General features: G+C 40.7%; 2 protein-coding genes across 4 annotated transcripts in view; one reads left to right on the top strand and one right to left on the bottom strand.

Annotated features, from left to right (window-relative positions):
* PAFAH1B1 (platelet activating factor acetylhydrolase 1b regulatory subunit 1) overlaps positions 1-11,853 on the top strand; it is a 38,076-nt gene extending 26,223 nt beyond the window's left edge. For all 3 annotated transcript variants that reach the window (XM_056322670.1, XM_056322679.1, XM_056322687.1), the window contains exons 6-11: positions 874-1,042; positions 3,268-3,370; positions 4,163-4,391; positions 5,824-5,925; positions 6,566-6,722; positions 8,033-11,853. In XM_056322670.1, the coding sequence (XP_056178645.1) occupies positions 874-1,042; positions 3,268-3,370; positions 4,163-4,391; positions 5,824-5,925; positions 6,566-6,722; positions 8,033-8,106 (834 nt within the window). In that variant the 3' untranslated portion in view covers positions 8,107-11,853. The remainder of the gene's footprint in view (positions 1-873; positions 1,043-3,267; positions 3,371-4,162; positions 4,392-5,823; positions 5,926-6,565; positions 6,723-8,032) is intronic.
* A 2,529-nt stretch (positions 11,854-14,382) lies between these two features.
* Positions 14,383-17,747, bottom strand: part of CLUH (clustered mitochondria homolog) — a 40,500-nt gene continuing 37,135 nt past the window's right edge. Inside the window, exons 25-26 of the mRNA XM_056322662.1 lie at positions 17,601-17,674; positions 14,383-16,338 (exon numbers count right to left, since the gene is read on the bottom strand). Coding sequence (XP_056178637.1) covers positions 16,170-16,338; positions 17,601-17,674 — 243 coding nt within the window. The 3' untranslated portion in view covers positions 14,383-16,169. The remainder of the gene's footprint in view (positions 16,339-17,600; positions 17,675-17,747) is intronic.

The following is a 17,747-nucleotide window of genomic DNA, read 5'->3' as shown; positions in this document are numbered from 1 at the left end:
TGCAGTCTGTTGGGATGGTGGATTCTTTTTGTTGTTAGTTTTTTGGTGGTGGATTTTTGGCTTGTTTTGTTTGTTTGCTTAGGATATTTAAAATGAAATGTCTTTGTACTTGCAACAGAATACAATCTGTAGGAGCTTGTTTTGTTTGCAGTTAGACGATAGACGATGACTTAATTAGGAGGTGAGATTGGGGACTTCATGCTACATTGCACTTGTTAACTGCAAATATTTATTTAATCTCTGACAAATTCCATAATCTACTAATGTGTGCCTATCAAACTCTTCAGAGTGGTTTGGATTATCATCCCTAAACCCGTGCATTCTGAATATTGCTGTTCAGTATGCAGAATATTTGCTATTTGGTTCTGCAACAGCAAGTACATTCTGAAGCCACAGTAAAGCTTGGGAAAGGGAGGGTGGGGGGGATTGTTAAACACGGTACTTTCCGCAGCAACTGAAAATGGGCTGTACTGCTGAAGTTAGGGAACTAGCATAGAAGGGGGTGGAGAAAAACAGTCTGTACAAAAGTGGATTTGTTCTGTCCAGTGTTTTCTAAATTGATCTTCTTTATTTTTAAGTGTATTGGGTATTAAGACTTTTAGATACAATGAAACTTATTTTCCTACTGTGTTTATAATGTTTTAAGTAAGCCCAAAAACAGCTTTCAAGATGCATGAATTCAGTTAATTTGTAAGTAACAAAATCATAAAAAAATAATGCTTACTCTTCTATGCTGTTAGGCTTTTTAGGGCTGGCTGTTTCTTGCTCAATTATTAAATAAGGTGCCAGACTGGCCTGCAGAGTGTAAATGTAAGGCTGGAGAATACAAAGAGTAATAGGTTGCTGTTAACAGATTTTCTGTTCACTTGTCAGGTATGGGATTATGAGACAGGAGACTTTGAACGAACCCTTAAGGGGCATACAGACTCTGTGCAAGATATTTCCTTTGACCACACTGGCAAACTATTGGCCTCCTGTTCTGCTGATATGACCATTAAGCTATGGGATTTCCAGGGCTTTGAGTGCATCAGAACTATGCATGGTAAGGTATAAAGGGAATTGATTTAGCAGTCTGTAAAGTGAAGAGATTATTTTTTTTTTATCCAGGAAAACTGCTGATGCAGAAAGGGGTTATATACCAGAGTATTGTTCAAAAGAAAGAGGGAGGGGGGATATTTTGATGCTTTGAGTGCTCTGTAAATAAGGTACATGTTTAGTGTCTATGGACTGAAATACCATCTCAAATCTGCTATGCATGATGCTGTGGGAAGCATCCCATAATGATATTGAAATGGCAGTTAGAAGGGTTTAGTGCTAAAAATTAAATGCTTGCTACACAATAAAACTGTGCCTTCAAATCAGTAAAAAATTACATTCTTCACCCCTCTAGTTCCCTGATGTACTGCTTCAGGAGGGAAGCCATTATTGCAAAAGGTGGTCTGTATATACTGTGCAGTGTTCTGCTTCATGTTTGATTTCAAATGAACATGCCTTTTGCATTAGGCTCAAAAGCCATAGAAAAAAATGGGCAAGAGACACAACCAAAGCTATAAGATTTGGATATTGACAGAAACTATTATATAGTCTTGATCTAAAAGCATTTTTATACTGCTGCTTGTCTTGCTTTTAGTATCTTCTTGTAGAAGTGGTGAGTGGGAATAGAGAATATTTGAAACTTGCGAAAATAAATGCGCACAGAGACACATATATACCAAAGAAAATAAAGCTGTTGACTTTTGTGCATGCAGTTCTTTAAACACCACAGAACACTATTGTATAGGAGGAACAGACATTGCAGCTGGCTGACAGCAAGAAAATAGAGCTACAGGGTTGAGTTGGGTTTTTTTGCCTTTAAAGATTTCTATGTGAATACACATGCAATATTTGTATTTTTTTTAGTGAACTGTATGTTTTAACATGAGTGTGGGTGAACTGGCTTCATGTGTGTTGCTAGTTATATCCCTTTACCTCAGTTTCAGGTAAAAGGAAAGAAATTATCTTTTCAGTGAGTTGTAAAGTACTAGCATATTGTCTGACGCTTCAGATACTTGATTGCTTTTTAGTTGGAGTTCATCAGGGGCTCCAAGTTCTTAGTGGAAAAAGTGGAAATGAAAATTGTGAAGTTGTACATTGTAGGTACATGGCTTGCAAGATGCAGTGTAGCTGCCAATACAAGGAGAAAAGCAACTTACTAGTGAGCTTACTGGTTATACCTTTTTCCAAAAAAGAACATTGGAACTCCAGATGAAAAAAAGGAAGCTGTTTAATGCCTCTAATCTGTTGAGAAATTACATATGCTCTAAACTACTGATCTCAGAAGATTCATTTCTAATCCCAGCAATTTAGGTAGGGACAATTGCAGAGCTTAAACATAGACAAGTGCATGAATTATATACAGATTGTTACAGTCAGGCTTACAGACTGGACTTGCCAAAAAGCCCCTACCCAGCAGCTTGTTCTGGGTAATACTAAAATCTCAAAACAATTAATTCTAACACTTGCCACTTTGGAAAGTGTAAGTTCTACTTTTTCGTAATACTGAAAATGACTAGTCTTTACAGAGTGTGTTACCTCCCTTTATATGTTGTGACCCGTTGCTTGTGGGATGAGTAAAGTCAAGAGTTGAAACCACATACATGAGGTCATAGGGAGTTTGCGTTAAGGAAATGATCTGTATGTGTTTTGCTGACTTGACATTAATAATCTTCCTCTCGGATCTCAACAGTAATAAAGTTACTGTCATGTATGTACAGTTGGTTCTTACCTGATTCTTGAATCAGTGCAGTACAGTGTTTTATTAAAACGTAATACCAGATGTCTGGAAACATTCAGTCTTCTAGCATTAGGCTTCTGCAATGAGGTTTGGCATGCCTTTTGCTGAAGACCTGTTTTCCTTTTAAATATCTGCATTGTGCATCAGCATACTGTAGTCAGACCTAACTGATAATTTTAAAGGCAGACACTGTAGCAGCTCTCTCTTCCAAACTACCAGCTTTTGTAACTCTGTAGAAGTGTTGCTTGCAGTTATGTCTGATTTTAAACATTCTAAAGAAATTTTTGAAACAATCTTAAGGATGCTCAATGTCTGGACTCTGTGGCTTCTAAAAATATAAATGATTATTTCATAAACCCCGAAGTTTTACATGTAAAGATTATTCCATAAAACATGCACTGCTGCTGTAGCTATGTGCCCAGGATAAATGAACAGCAAGTCCTGTGTACTCTGAAAACTTACAGTACCACTTAAAGGTTTTATTTTGTTTTTAGGTCACGATCACAATGTTTCTTCAGTAGCCATCATGCCCAATGGAGATCATATAGTTTCTGCCTCAAGAGATAAAACTATCAAAATGTGGGAAGTCCAAACAGGGTAAGTGCACCTCTGGCTAAACATCAGCCCCTAAACAAAACAAGCATAAGCCACTATTTATAGGAGATGGGCCACATAAATCTTGAATGTCAGCAAATATTTGAATTGAGGTGTGCTACTCTGCCATTCAGAGTAATTCACTTAAGGATTCTGCTTTAAATCATTAAGCACAGGGGTTTAGGTTTTAGTACTGACTAATTAAAATTAGCTGGCTTTATCTTTCTGGGAGCTATGAGGGTAGAACACCATAACTCGGGTAGCAATATAAATTCAGTGGCTAACCACAAGTTTAAAGGGAGCATGAGAGGACAGAGGAGTAATCCATTACCTTTCTTGACACAGATCAAGGTGTCTCCCGATGATTGATTTTTTTTTTTGTTTGTTTGTTTCCTTTTTCCTTCTTGCTTGTTCCATTCATCAGTTGTCTCTTTAATCCATCCATTTGCTGAAAGTAGTAGATGAAGGCTATCTGAATGACCTCTAAATCTCTACTTGTTCTTCATTTGATGCAAGCTGTTGTGTCAACTTGATTTATTTCCCCCTTTCCAAGTTTCCTGCTTTCTACCTTAACAAAGATTTGACAGTTCTTAGCTGTCACTTCTTTCTCATGACAGCTTCCTTTCTATGAACTGTTTTATGCCTTGTACATCACTATCCAGGGTGGATATGTACATGCTAAAATATTGTATCTTAACTTCTAGTAGGTCAAGCATCCTTAGATTTCAAAGATATGTGTAGCAGTTTTATTACCATGTTAATTGAGTCGTGCTGTATTTCTCTATTTTTGAATAGTTACTGTGTGAAGACTTTCACGGGTCACAGAGAATGGGTGCGCATGGTGCGGCCTAACCAGGATGGCACCTTAATTGCCAGTTGTTCTAATGACCAGACAGTCCGTGTTTGGGTGGTAGCGACAAAGGAATGCAAAGCTGAGCTCCGAGAACATGAGCATGTGGTAGAATGCATCTCCTGGGCTCCTGAGAGCTCATACACCACCATATCAGAAGCTACGGGATCAGAGGTAATGTTTCCAATGCTATTAAATAAGCACATACAGTAAGATTACTGGCTATGCTCTATACAGAACTTACTGGACAGTATTTAGAACAACTAAGCTTTGTTCTCAAAGTGCTTGACAGATGCAACAGGTTTATGAGAACTTTTTGCTGAGTATACTTGGTGTACTGTTAATCCCCATCTTGGCTTCGTAGAATCCATGCTTTTGTGTTTTAACAGTAGGACTCTATCTTGGCAGTAAAGAAAGTGAACTTTGGAGGGATGCTCTATTCCTGAGAAGGTTGAAAGTGGGACTACTTTCATGTATTTCAGCAAAGAAATGTGGAAGGTAGCTTACCTGGTGTAAAGTGAAGATTATAAGGATGCTCAGCAACAAAGCTGTGAGAAGTAGTGAGTCAGGAGTGCAGAAATGAAGCTGCTTTGGGTGTATTGTGCTGGAATTAAGCTTTGGCCACCATGTCCTAGTGTACAAAGTTAACGATACGAGAAAGCATTCTTTAACAAAAGTAAATCCCCATTTGTGTGATCACAGGATGCATCTTCTCTACTTCAGTTTACTGCATCTTCGAGAAAGGCTTACTACAGGTCAGCAAAAATTTCCTTCTAAGGATGACAAAGCGTAGAAAAAAACCCAGAAATTAACTCAAATTTCTAGTTAAAAAACCCTAAACGTTCTTGCCTTGCCCCCTTCCTCAGAAAGGATGGGAATACCATAGGGGAAAAGTAGATACACTTGTCTAGTGATGGATTTTGAAGATTATTTCAGTCAAATTCTACTTGCATCCTTGAAATCCTTATAATCTCTTAATTAAAAGCAATTAAAACTGAATTCCAAATGTTCACTTCCTAGCTATCTTGAAGTGGTGTCTCCCCTGCCCTCTGCTGGCCTCCTCACCTGTACACATCACATTACAGTGCTTAGCTTTGAACGAGAAGCAAAAGTTAACGTTAAATTCAGAGTTGAAACATTTCAAGTTCTGAGAACTAAGTCTCTCTTTTCGTACTTTGCATGGTTACAAATAGAAATAAGTTCAGAGTACAGACTTTTCAAAAATTCTTAAACTTGCTTCATTACTTTTTGTGAAGAATGAGAACACAAAGGTACTTCTGAACTTCAGACTCTTGTATGACTCTGAACTGTGTTTACTACTAACGGAGGATGTCTTGCAGTAGGCAAGTGTGGATTCAAAGTATTTGGCTTGGTGCATCAGCAGGGCATACAGCCATTTTTTAAAGTTATTTCTCCTAGTACTAGTAACAAAATACCTGTGAAACTCAGCTTTGGCGTTGTGTGTTTGTTAGCTGTAAGCTTTCTTATGATCTAATTTAGCTACTAAGTAGCAGCAGTTGGGAGGGATCTGCTTCCTCCCTCCTCTCCTCCTCCCCCCCCCCCCCCCCCCCCCTTATGCTGTAACTTAAAACATAATTTTCTGTAGACTAAGAAGAGTGGCAAGCCTGGGCCTTTTCTGCTGTCTGGATCCAGAGACAAGACCATTAAGATGTGGGACATTAGCACTGGCATGTGCCTTATGACACTTGTAAGTTCATTAGTGTTTTTCTGGTAATCATAGCTGTGTATGTAAAACCAGTTTTAATGGAATGAATTATCTGACATGTTAACGTTTTCAAGAGAAGCCAGAGTTATTGAAGTAAGATTAACACTGGAAACACACAGTTTTAATGGCTTCTGTATTTCAGATCTTGTTGTTGCTGAGAAATGCAAAGAAACTCAAAATACGTAGTATAAATGCAGGAGCACTGTGGTGTAGTCTCTGTCATGAGTAGCTTGGCTTGTCTACAGAAATACTGATAATCATCAGAATATTGTCTTCTGTAAAATGTTGTGTTCCTTCAGTGTGTGGGTCTTTCTGCAGGCTGTGGAGTGCGGTTTTCCAGCCTGTGTTCAGGCTGGACTGGTGTTGGTGCTGGGGGTGGGGAGTAGCACATGAGGACTTCTGTTTGTTTGCCTTCAAGGACAGGAACTCGCATTGTTGGTGGTGCTGATATAGACGTAATAATAGCAACTGAAGATAAACTTTGAGTTCTAATAGGTTTCAGAAAGCTAAATGCTATCCTTGCAGAGCAGGGCAAGGAGTCACTTAGTTTGCCATAGCATAAAATGTTGAATGCTTAGCCTTAAAACATGCATCTGTTCACTGATTTCTCCTTATGCATAAGGTGGGCCATGATAACTGGGTACGTGGCGTTCTGTTCCATTCTGGGGGAAAATTTATTTTGAGCTGTGCTGATGATAAGACTCTACGTGTCTGGGACTTCAAGAACAAACGATGCATGAAAACCCTCAATGCGCACGAACACTTTGTTACCTCTTTGGGTATGTATCACTCTGTAGCACTTAGGGCAAAGTACAGAGCCAGAACTACACATTTTTCTACATCTTCTGAAACTGAAGTTGAGCAGCAAGCTAGACGTTCATGTTTTGAATTCTAGTGAAGTTTTGTGCTCTGTGTATTTTAGTCAGATAAGGACAGATGGGAATTTTGAGTGTGATGGATTTTTCCACTTCTCTTGCCAGTGTTGTACACTGGATAAAGACGCTAACTGCCAAGGGTGTTCTGGAACCTTTCACCGCTGAGTGTGTGGGCATTTGGGGAGTGCTGTGTTGCAAATGCTTGCCCAGAAACAAAACCAGGGGTGTGTGCAAATCAAAACAGTCAGGAAAAATATACTTTGAATTCCTGGCCATTCCTGGTTGGTATTATCAGATCTTGTTAGACACTCAGTACCCCCCTGCCCTGGCAAAACCAAAACAGACCAACCCCTTGCTATTCAACAAAGCTAGCTTTACTTTGGAGTCTTTTCTGTTGCTTTTTTTCTCTGTATTCCTCTGATAGTTTATAGCTTCTTGAGTAAAGCTGTGTAAATTGGGTTTGCAGTCAACCTGACATTAGCTACTAAGGTTTCCTAATGAAACTTGCAGGTCTAATCAAAATGCAGGGTTTCTGACTTCACTCTTAAATTGTTGGAGACAGCTGACCAGAAAGGGGCAAAGACAAGTTAGGAGCTGAAGAACATTAAACTATTAGCATGTATTGGCTAACCTTGGAAGTGGCTGCTTCAGTTCAGATTGCTCTGCTGAACTCTTTCTACACAGTGAAGCTTTTGAATTCCTCTTGGTTAAACTTTCCGGTACTGTCTGCTGACCCAGTCAAAAATTGATTTGTATATATGAAATATTTTGGGATCTCCTAAGCAACCATACACTTCATTATTATTTTTTTTTTTTTTTAATACTAGCTCACAGCCTGTACTGTCTACAGCAAAAAGTCAAGTTTTCTTGATTTCTTATTCTTGAATACTACTTGTGTAAATACATGAAGTTCTGTCTTCTGGCAGTATTTAGGGGTTTTATCAATTGAGATGCTTTGGACTCCTCTCTGTTACAGCTGTACCTTGATTCCTTTTCCATGAAAGCTCCTTTATGACTGAACTGAAAGTAGATTTTCATGCTTTATAAAAATTATAGCATGAGAGAATTTGCCTTCAGAACTACAGTCAGTATGAGCTTTGAAATTTAGTCTTTGAGCTGGTACAGTTTTTTTGAAAAAGTAAGGACATTCATTGAGAGTGTAAAATTCCGAAGTTCTGGATTTGTTCTTAATGAAAGTTTTTCTGTCCTTGCAGATTTCCACAAGACGGCACCATATGTGGTTACTGGAAGTGTAGATCAAACAGTAAAAGTGTGGGAGTGCCGTTGATTGAATTCACATTTGACCCCTTTTCCTCTGGATGCACTCAGATACCATGGTTACCCATTGAGCTCTGTTTAAATAAATATTGTCCTTTCATGTAAATTATTCTGGATGTAGATTGAGCTTATTAAATGTTACACACAAAGTATTCATGCATGGTGAATCCAAATTGTATACTGTAAATTTACATACGTTGTCTAGAAGTACCATAGGTTTAAGAACATGGGCTGGCATTGGTCACATCAGACCTAAGAAGGCAGAAGTTGGATAATTGAAATAGGGCACTTAACTGAATAGTTGACAGTGTCGTTCTATGTTGGATAATTATACCTGTTTTTCTTTCTGCTGTCTGTTGGTGCCTGAATTGGTGACCTCATTTGGGAAAAGTTTTGTAGGGCTCTTTCAGAAATGTGTATCTATGTAACATCACTTAAGTGTGCTTAATAAATCTTCTCTAAGAATACTAGATAATAAGGCTGCAATTCAGAATCTTCTGAACCTTATATGTAATTAATGGAAATTAATTAAACTCTGGAATATTTGTCATGAAACATTTGCCAAATCAACAGAATACACTTGTTTTGGCCTCCTGTCACGCAAGGGTTGGTATATTTATATAACTAACTGTAAAACTGAAATAAGACAACAAATCTTATTAGCAGCTGATGTGATAAATGTATTTATTTTTTATTTGGTCATTCAATGGTTAATCTGTGCTGTTAAACAAAGTTTAAATGGGTTTTTTGTTTGTTTTTTTTTCTTTTCTTTTCTTTTTTTTTTTTTTTTAAATGCTAGATGAACTTCCAGGAGGAGTTGTCCATCCCACTAGAATTTAGTGATCTAATTTCCAGTAGAGCTTAATCTCCCAAATGACTGCCATGGTACAACTTGCTGTTTGCTTTCAATGTTTGTTAGAGATGTGCAATTTCTATTACACAACAGTATCAAAGTACACTTCCCTCTTACTCACTTGCAGGAGGTTGGGGTATACAAAGGTTTCTTGGTTTCTTCAGTGCCTCCTTGGAAACCCTTCTGGAAATGAGTTTATACTTACCTTCCCATGACAATGTGGCTTGAATAAAAACGTACTGTGGTTTGCATATTGAGAAATACCTTGGGATACAGTATTTAAATGCTTTAAAGAAAGCACTAAATACCTTGCGAATCAGATTATAATGGCAGGTACAGATTGATACAGGCTTCTAAAAGAAACACAAAACACCATCAACAAAATAGAAGTCCATCTGTCGGAATGATGCAATCAAGTAAAACAGAACCAAATCCTATCAGCAAAACTAGCCCAGCTTGGTTATAAGTATTTTTGTTGTTTGGTGTATACAATTTTTAATTTGCATATCCCTAAAGTTACATATTTTGATCGGAAGTGATTGAAAATATTATAAAATTTTAATCAGCATTTTTGTGACAAATTCCATTGTAGATAACTAAGAATTACAATACTTACCAAACTAACCAGGTCTTTTTAAAAATCCACTTTAAAATTTACACTATGAAGAAGTACCAGTCTGATGTTTTAACAGGTGAATTTGTGCTTTGTTTTATTCATTTTTGTTTAATATGTGGCTTTTAAAAACTGTCCCTTTTAAAAATAAGAATCCTTGACCAGCGTAGGGTTGGCTGGAGGGCGTACACACTAAACGGGTGAGGGGTATGGTGGTTAACTTCCTACAGATACGCACAGAAGGATGCGTTCTTCTGTGAGGAGATGGGGTTCAGTGCTGGGTTCTGGCACAGGCTTGCCTCTGGGAAGGGGTGGAGGAAATGGAGTTCTGATGTGGGGGTTTTTTGGAGCCAGTTTAAGATTCAGGCTAATCTCTTAAATCCAGTGGCTTTGTGTAATTTTCAGTGTGTGTTTCTGCAGTTAAGCATGCACAAATAAAGTATTTTTTTGTTTGTTAGCTGCTTGGACTGGAAGAATTTGCTGCTTTTTGTCCTATTCAAGAATTCCAGATACACAAATAGTGCATCTTAAAATTCCTCAGTGCATCTGCAACTGTAAAGTAATACATCTGTTTAATTCCTGATAGGACCTATAAACTCTATTTAAGTATAAAGTAAACCACACTCATGTACATAATTCATAAACATGAATGAGAAATTAAAGGTACCTATTAAATAGTGGAAGTTGTCTACTGCATTTTTTCCCTTTAGCATACAACTATTTACAAGGACAGATGACTACCTTAAAGTCATGTAAGCAGCATTTAATTGCTTGTGTGAAACACTCTATGAAGTACTTCTGCAATGCAATTTGCAACCTTCTCCTTTAATAAGCAGTGAATAATCTCAGGGATGGTCCTGAATGGATCAAAAGTTAAAGCCCTGTTTAGACAAAAAAGTGAAAGCCACAACACAGGAGTTGGGTTTGTGAGGGTTTCCGGCAGCGTCGCTCTGTGATATTACACTGTGTTGAACTTTTTTCCACTGTTTGCAATGTTTCCTGTCAGCTAATCCTGTGCCTTTCCTGTGATAATAACTACAATAATGAGGTTACTGGTTTGGATTACAAAATGAATTTTATTAGCGGGTTTAAGAGGTTCACTGCTGCTTTGTCACTTTCCTTACTAAAATTGGCATCGCTTAAAAATAACCATATATAGACCATGTTACCAAATGGATAATACAGACCTTTTGGCTTAAAACCAGACAGACATTCCAGTGCCACACTAATGTAATGTGCCCAGGAAGTCTTAGATGCATTCTAAAAAGTGCAACATTTATTGTGGTTTAGACATAATCTGGAAGTTGATGTTTTATAGCATCTTGCACTTTAGAAGATTAAAAAAAAACCGTCCTGCTTTTGTGTATGGTGTGACCAATGATGTGCCCGGGGCACTAATTAAAAAGAAAAAAAAAAAAAATCTAGTTGCTAGCAAGTTGTCCAAGGGCTGTGGAGCACTGTAGTATTTTGAAAGCTTTGGCTATAGACTCACCAAGCCCAGTCTACTTATACTGTCAGTACCCTGCTTCTCCTGTTTGCCTCCTCCTGTTTTTATGTGAACTGCCTGATAATATCACTCTTAAATAGCTTTTGACTCGCGTGGAAGCTATTTAAAAGAAAAAGATTATACTTTGTTTTTGTAGACAGTGGTGGCTTGATAATCCTTTTAATGATTTGATTATTAAAAAAAAATACTGAGTTGAGTGAAGGAAAAACGCACTTAGAATGAGTTATTTGCTGTCCAGCTGTACATGAAGTCCAGTGTATTTTAAAAAGTCAATACCAAGAATCTTCTAGCAAGCAAACGTGCATAAAAAGGTAGGAATAAACATGTTAGGAACGGGAAAGGTTGAGTTGGATTTACAAGTCACAACTGGATTTAACTGGCCTTTTTATCTTTCCACTGTGTCATGTAAGTAGCTGCTTTCTTGTCCTACCTATCCCTCAGGCTTCCCCAAGTTCATTCTGAAGATAAGTTAGCAAAATCTTCAAGTTTTAGAAGTTGATCCTGACATTGACATGAAGGCAAACGTTGAATTTTTTTCATAAGAACGATGTTAGAGGTTGCAATTGGAGAAAACAGTTCCCAGACTGTAGGAGTTAACTGAAGCTATTGACACAATTTAAAAAAAAATAAAAAATCAGTAAAGGAATGTATATAATACTGCTCTGTGTTTTACAGTAAGATTTGTTGCTCTCAGACTGTGTAAAACAAAATTTATTCATGTTTTCTGCATATTAAAAAAATCTTATTGTACCAATTGGTAAACTATTAAATGCATATAAAACTAGATGTGTTTTTGTTTCCTTGGATGCAAGAATTAAAACTATTTTGAAAAAAGCTATTGGTGTTTCACCCTTCAGATTTTGCTCCACACCTGCTTTTTCTTTAATTCTAACTGAAATTGTGCTTGCCTGAGGAAATGCGCAGCGGTTTTAAGGCAGTTGGTTACAGTTAAGAGTAGTCGGAGGGTTTATTGGTTGATACGGTGAAGTGAGATTTTATACTAACGGTGTCTGTGTTTGCTGAGCGGGTTTCGTGCGCTGCTGGAGGCGCGTGGTTGCACGGGCGGTGCGGCCGCGTGTCCTGCCGCTGCCGGGGCAGCCTGCCTGCTGCCGGAACCTCCTCCCGAGGGCAGCTTCTGTGGAGAAGCACCTTTGGGGTGTCGTTCATTCCAGGGGTTCGGCGGCAGTCCCAGTGCCTCATCCTGGGGTGGTTACAGAGCTGCTGGAGCTGAAGGTTGCACTCCGTGTGAATCCTCTGAGTGATTCAGCGTGGGAGTCCTCGGTCTCGGCTCTGAGGTGATAGAAGTCCTGTGCAGGTGGAAAAGCTGGATGGTTCTTACAAGTTCGGTTTCAAGTTGGTATCTTGCAGTTGCTGTGTAGTTTGTTGTGGTTTTATTCGCAGTTTTTTCCCTGTGAACTGGCCTTAATTGCCTTGAATGCTGCTTATAAATGGGTCAGCAAATGAAAATGGAAATGTGCATTTCTTCATCGATGGAGGAGCGAGGATGTGACCTTGACAGGAAGTGGGGGAGAGAATGAAACAAAGCTCTGACCAGCCATGTTCTGTGGAAGCACCTTGGTGTTACTTAGCAGCAGGAGCAGACCTGGGGTAAGCTTTTGGAGACTGATTTTCGTTTGGGAAAAACAGCTGCATTTCGCACTTTGCCAGAGCAAGTGGGCCAGTCGGATGTCTCAGCTGGGGGGCGGGGGCACCCTGAGCATTGGGCACGGAGGCGGCCTTAGGGTGCAGGTGTGGAAAGGAAAAGCCTCTATTTATTTGCAAACACAGTAAGCTTCTCGAAAGGAAGAGATGAGGGATATTAAAATGCAAGCTGCTGAGAGTAATCTGGGTAGCTGAAGAATTTAGTTTTCTTGTTCAGCTTGGTCGCTTTGTTGATGCAGCCCTGTGCCTTGCTGGAAGTGGCTTTATAAGCCTGTGAGACAAGTTTCCACCACTTGTTTCCAGTTTCAATGCAACACTGATGGGTGTTACATTTTTCAGCAGGCTTGAATATGAAATTACACGTATAGGAATTTTGGTCAATGGGGGGAAGATAATGTATTCAGTTGAGTTGGCTTCTCTCTGAACAGAAGGACCAGTAGATACAGTGAAGGTTTAACTGGTTTTTCCTTGAAAGAAGGTCAAAGGTTTTACGGTGTGTGGTATGTCCGATGACATTTAAGCGTCTGGAAAGAAAGCAAGGAGGATAAAAATAGTGTATTTCTATGTGTCTCCTTCAGGAGCGTTGAGGTCTTTTAATTTTTGTCTGAAATAATTTTGCTGCAGTTCCTTTTCCCAGGCAGTGGCACAGTTACTTACTTGCCAGCTGTGGGAGCAGCTGTGGTTCAGTGCTGCTGCAGGACACCTAACTTGGGGTGCTAAATCCTGCACGAGCCAGACCCGAGTTAAGTCTGAGGTGGTGAAAGGCAAAGTATACGTAACTATGAAGTAGGAACAAGGCTGGCCTCGCAGAGGTGAGTTGCTGCAGGGCCAGGAGAGCTACATTCTGTTCCCCGAACACCCACCCTCCTCTTGACCTGGTACGCCTGCAGTGCCCCTTTGAGTCGGTTCTTTTTTGTACAAGATCTTGTGAACAGAGTACCTGAGAGCACCCAAACCCCGGCTGAGGTGATTACAGAATGTCTATTGTTAAATGCAGTTATTCAAGAACTGACGGTGATGTTCAAGCTTAGCTGTGTACTAGCTGGGATCTGCATCCTTCAGCTTCATTTCATGTGTTTACGAAAATCCACAGAGCCCCTGCTCACCCCCTTCTCCCCTTGGGCAGGATGAGGGACCTCCTCTCCCTCCAGGCACAAGCGATTCTGAAGCAGCTGTTGACTGATGAGGGCGGTTCCTGCTTCTCTGGTGCTGGGTTGCTGTGGTTGTGATTCTGGTACTGGTTTTATTACTGAGTGTTTGAGGTCGATGCCTTTGTCCACAGGGGCAGTGCTGACCCGCACAGCTCGCTGAAGTGTTCCAGTGACCACAGCACCTTCCAAAGTGGGCCAAGAGCTTTCAGGAGGGCACTGAAACAACCCAGCATGCGTGCACCAACCGTGAGCATCACTGAGGAAAGTAAGCCAGGGGAAGTGCATACTGGACACAGAGAACAAATATTTGCAGGTAGAGAAGTGCTTAATGGGGCAGTGCACCTTGCAGCGTGGCACTGGTACGGTTACAGGACTTAAAGCCTCTGGCTGATCTGTGCCTGCTCAACAGAACAGAAGTGGTGGCTCCAGCGATGGTGCTCAGATTAATGGTAACCAACACCTTGTACCAAACTGTAAAGAAACCAGTGAAGTACCTAAAATAGTTTAAAAAGCTTTTAATGGACTGAAAGACACTAGTAAAAGAAAAATCTTGTAGGAAAGATGCACTGTAGTCATTTATTGATTGCTTTCCAGGAAATTCAGAATTTTTCTAATAGGAGCAAGTTCTTTTGCAGTAAAGACTCCTCCAGCTTTGTCACCTCTCAACGCGGAGGCTGCTCCCCTCCTTCCCTTCCCCCACAAGTTACAAGTACCTGTAACGCACTACAGGAAAACAAGGGTACAGAGCAGTGACAGCACTTGTTCTCCAGAAGGTCAGTAAAAGAAGCAATGCAAATTAGCACAGGGTACTATCCATGACAGACAACATGAGAGAGAGAAAGAGAGAGAGGCTGGACTCCTCTGACACACAGGGCGGCTGTGGGCTAGCACTTGGCAGTTGTTCTACAGCTTGATCCGTCTGGAAAAAAGGATATTCACTTCGGTCGGCATATCGTAGCCTGCGGTGGCCACATCTTACCTGCTTTGTGGCCAGTGAGGCCAGGGGAGCATGTGCTAGTCATCAACAACCCCCATGGGACACGTGGGATGGGGAGGGGACATATGGTTGGATTAGTGGCATCTGCCACTTCAGTAACATCCATTGCCAGCAATGGAAGCTCCCTGGCAACCAGTGTGCACAAGAGGTGTTAGCCATAGGTTTCAGTGCTGTGGGAATTTCAGTTTTTATTTAAAACCCCTCCCCCAAGCCTCGTAATTTCAGGCTGTGGGAAATGTGTGGTTCCAATCCGGTTCATCTTGCCCCTCAGATTAAAGTCCACCAGCTCTGTGTTACGGTCACTATTGCAAATGAGACCAAGTCCCTATTTCTGACTTTCCCTTCCCTCTTCCCCCTGCTCTTTTAATAGGGCCACACTTTCCTGCTCAATCACAGTTGATGCCATCACCACTCTCTCCTAGGCACTGGGGTTTCCACTGTAATGGAAGTTTGTGCGCTTTTTTTGAACATCAAGCCCTCACTCTTTGGATACAGTATCCTAAGTTACTCAGCTGCAAGCAGAGCAGAGGTGGAACTGTGAGTATCATATATATATATATATCTCTATCTATATCTTTACCTTGAAAATTAGAATGTGAATGTTACAAAACCCCACTGAATTGCCCAACTGCCAACCAAAAGTAGAAAAAAAAAAATGGTTAAAGGAATCCAATGGCTATATCCTGATGTAGAAAATGCTGTACAGTCCCCCACGTATACACACACATTACAGGCTTCAGTCATCTGAGCAATACAAATATGGCTGCTTAGTTTTTCTTAGCACAAATTAGGATAGTGACTGGGGGAAAAATAAATCTTTTTGGCTTGGAATCCACATCGTACAAGAATGCTGAGCAGTGGATGGGGCCAGTTTGTACTGTTCTAGCAAAGCAGTATCCTTAGTCAACATAAAAATGACCTGAGAAATGTTACATACCTCAAGACAGTTCATTTGGAATTCATATGTACAAAGTAGAAATAACTGATGATATGCGCGCACACACACACACACAACACGTACACACACAGGCAGGACAGCCTCTGGCTGCGCTCACCTAGGATGGGTGTTTCATATGCTGCTGCATCCTGGCCACCTTCCCCTTCGTGGCAGACACAAGCTCACTCAGACAGATTACATTTCTCAGATTAGTTCTTTGCATTGTGTATTAATTGTACCAGTGCAATAACATTGTCAAAAAAAGGAGGAGCTGCTCCAGGGGAGTCCGAGACCCTGGGTCAGATTCAGAAAAGGGTGGTTTAAACTTTTTTTTTTTTTAAGCGAGGTACACATTAAGCAGAGCTCTGTGTTAAGGGGATCTCAGCAGAAGGCATGCTTGGCTTAGCCTCTTTTTCCTCCACAGCTTTGTCCTCCGTTTCCAGCTGTTCACCACTTTTTATGCTTTCTTGGAGCTGCTGGCGTCGCTGCACCTCTGCTTTAAGGTTCTCCAAGTCTTTTTGGCTGAAGGGGAAATGAGGAAGGGTAGCAAATATCAGACCAGCTTTAGGAACAATGCGAAGCACACTTTTGTCTTCAACAAAGCAAGAAATGTTCCTAGCACTTGCCCTGCTCCTGCCAGGCCTCAGTCCCACATCTCAGCAACACCTGAGCAAGGCCAGGTGCTTTTTTTGCCATTAGGTTTTGAGCCAAGAGGCACCAGGATGTGACCCTGTCAGTGGCCACTCAGCAGAGGCAGTACGGTTAATCTGACATCCAGGCTGCCTCCAGCTGCTTCTGCTGAATTTTTACCATCAGTGACTATCTGCAGCCTCAGAGGAATGCGATCTCAGCTCAGGTCATCTCTTTCCATCACCACCCCAACCAAATTTTCAACAAAAGGCTAAGAGACAATTTATAGGTTTCTTTTTTTAAAAAAAAAAAGAAGTACTGCTGATTATAGTGGTCTTGATAATAATAATCAAGACTAGTAATATGATCTCAGCTAGTGTTCTTTGTAAACAAATCCTGTGGAGCTAGAGAGGGAATACCTTCAAGATGTGCTAGAAACAATGACCCTGCTAGGCAGCCTTGTCTGTGGAAGAGCCAGTGCTGTTCTTCACAGGCCAGCACTGCTCACCTCATTTCTTCTGGGCAGAGACTACTGACTGTGCTCCAGCTGCCTCCCCCTCTGCAAACGGAGCTAAACAGAAGAATCCCTTTGCTGCTGGGGCAATGGGCTGAGAACAGGCACTATGGGTAGATGGCAGCCCCTGGCTGCTGGCACAGCAACCCCGGGGCAAGTCGCACAGTAGTGGTCTTGCCCTCTGATGCATCAACCCTCCAGGGAGCTCGCCTGATTTCCTTTAGCTTCACAGAGCAGTCTGGGCTTTGTGAGATCAGATGGCTGCTACAAGCTCAAGGTTACAGTTTTGAAAGAGACACCTGATGTTTCATGCAATGTTCCTCCAACCACAAGCTTTTTTTGTGCCACTAAGGATTCCCAGGGACCCCACAAAGCATCCCTTTGCAAGTGTTCAGGAGTGCCTTCAAGGGACCTAGCACCTTCAAAAGCAGTTTTTATGCAGAAGTGACAATTTCTGCTGGTTTTTGCCTAGTGCTGCAGGAAGAGGAGAGGTACGCATGGTCACTGCTAACTCCACATTTTAGGTCAGGGACTCTTAATGCAAAGGCAAGCACTGCATTTATCTTTGTTCCTGAGATAGCATAATACAAAAAGACTACCTGAATTCTAAATGTACAAACACACAGAGGTATCGCTCTACCTTAGTGGAATGAAGAGAATTCCATTGATAATGTTGAGCTGCTCCAGGACACTGGCCATACTGGGAGCTGTGAACTACAGCATAAGGAAAAAAAAAAAAGTATTAGCAGTCAAAACCTAAAGAAGAACTCGGAGCTCCTAAGCAAGT

This window comes from Falco biarmicus, chromosome 1 (genome assembly GCF_023638135.1).
Source record: "Falco biarmicus isolate bFalBia1 chromosome 1, bFalBia1.pri, whole genome shotgun sequence".
NCBI lineage: Eukaryota > Metazoa > Chordata > Aves > Falconiformes > Falconidae > Falco > Falco biarmicus.
The sequence above is the reverse complement of the archived record's forward strand: the minus strand, read 5'-3'. Positions and strand labels throughout refer to the sequence as shown.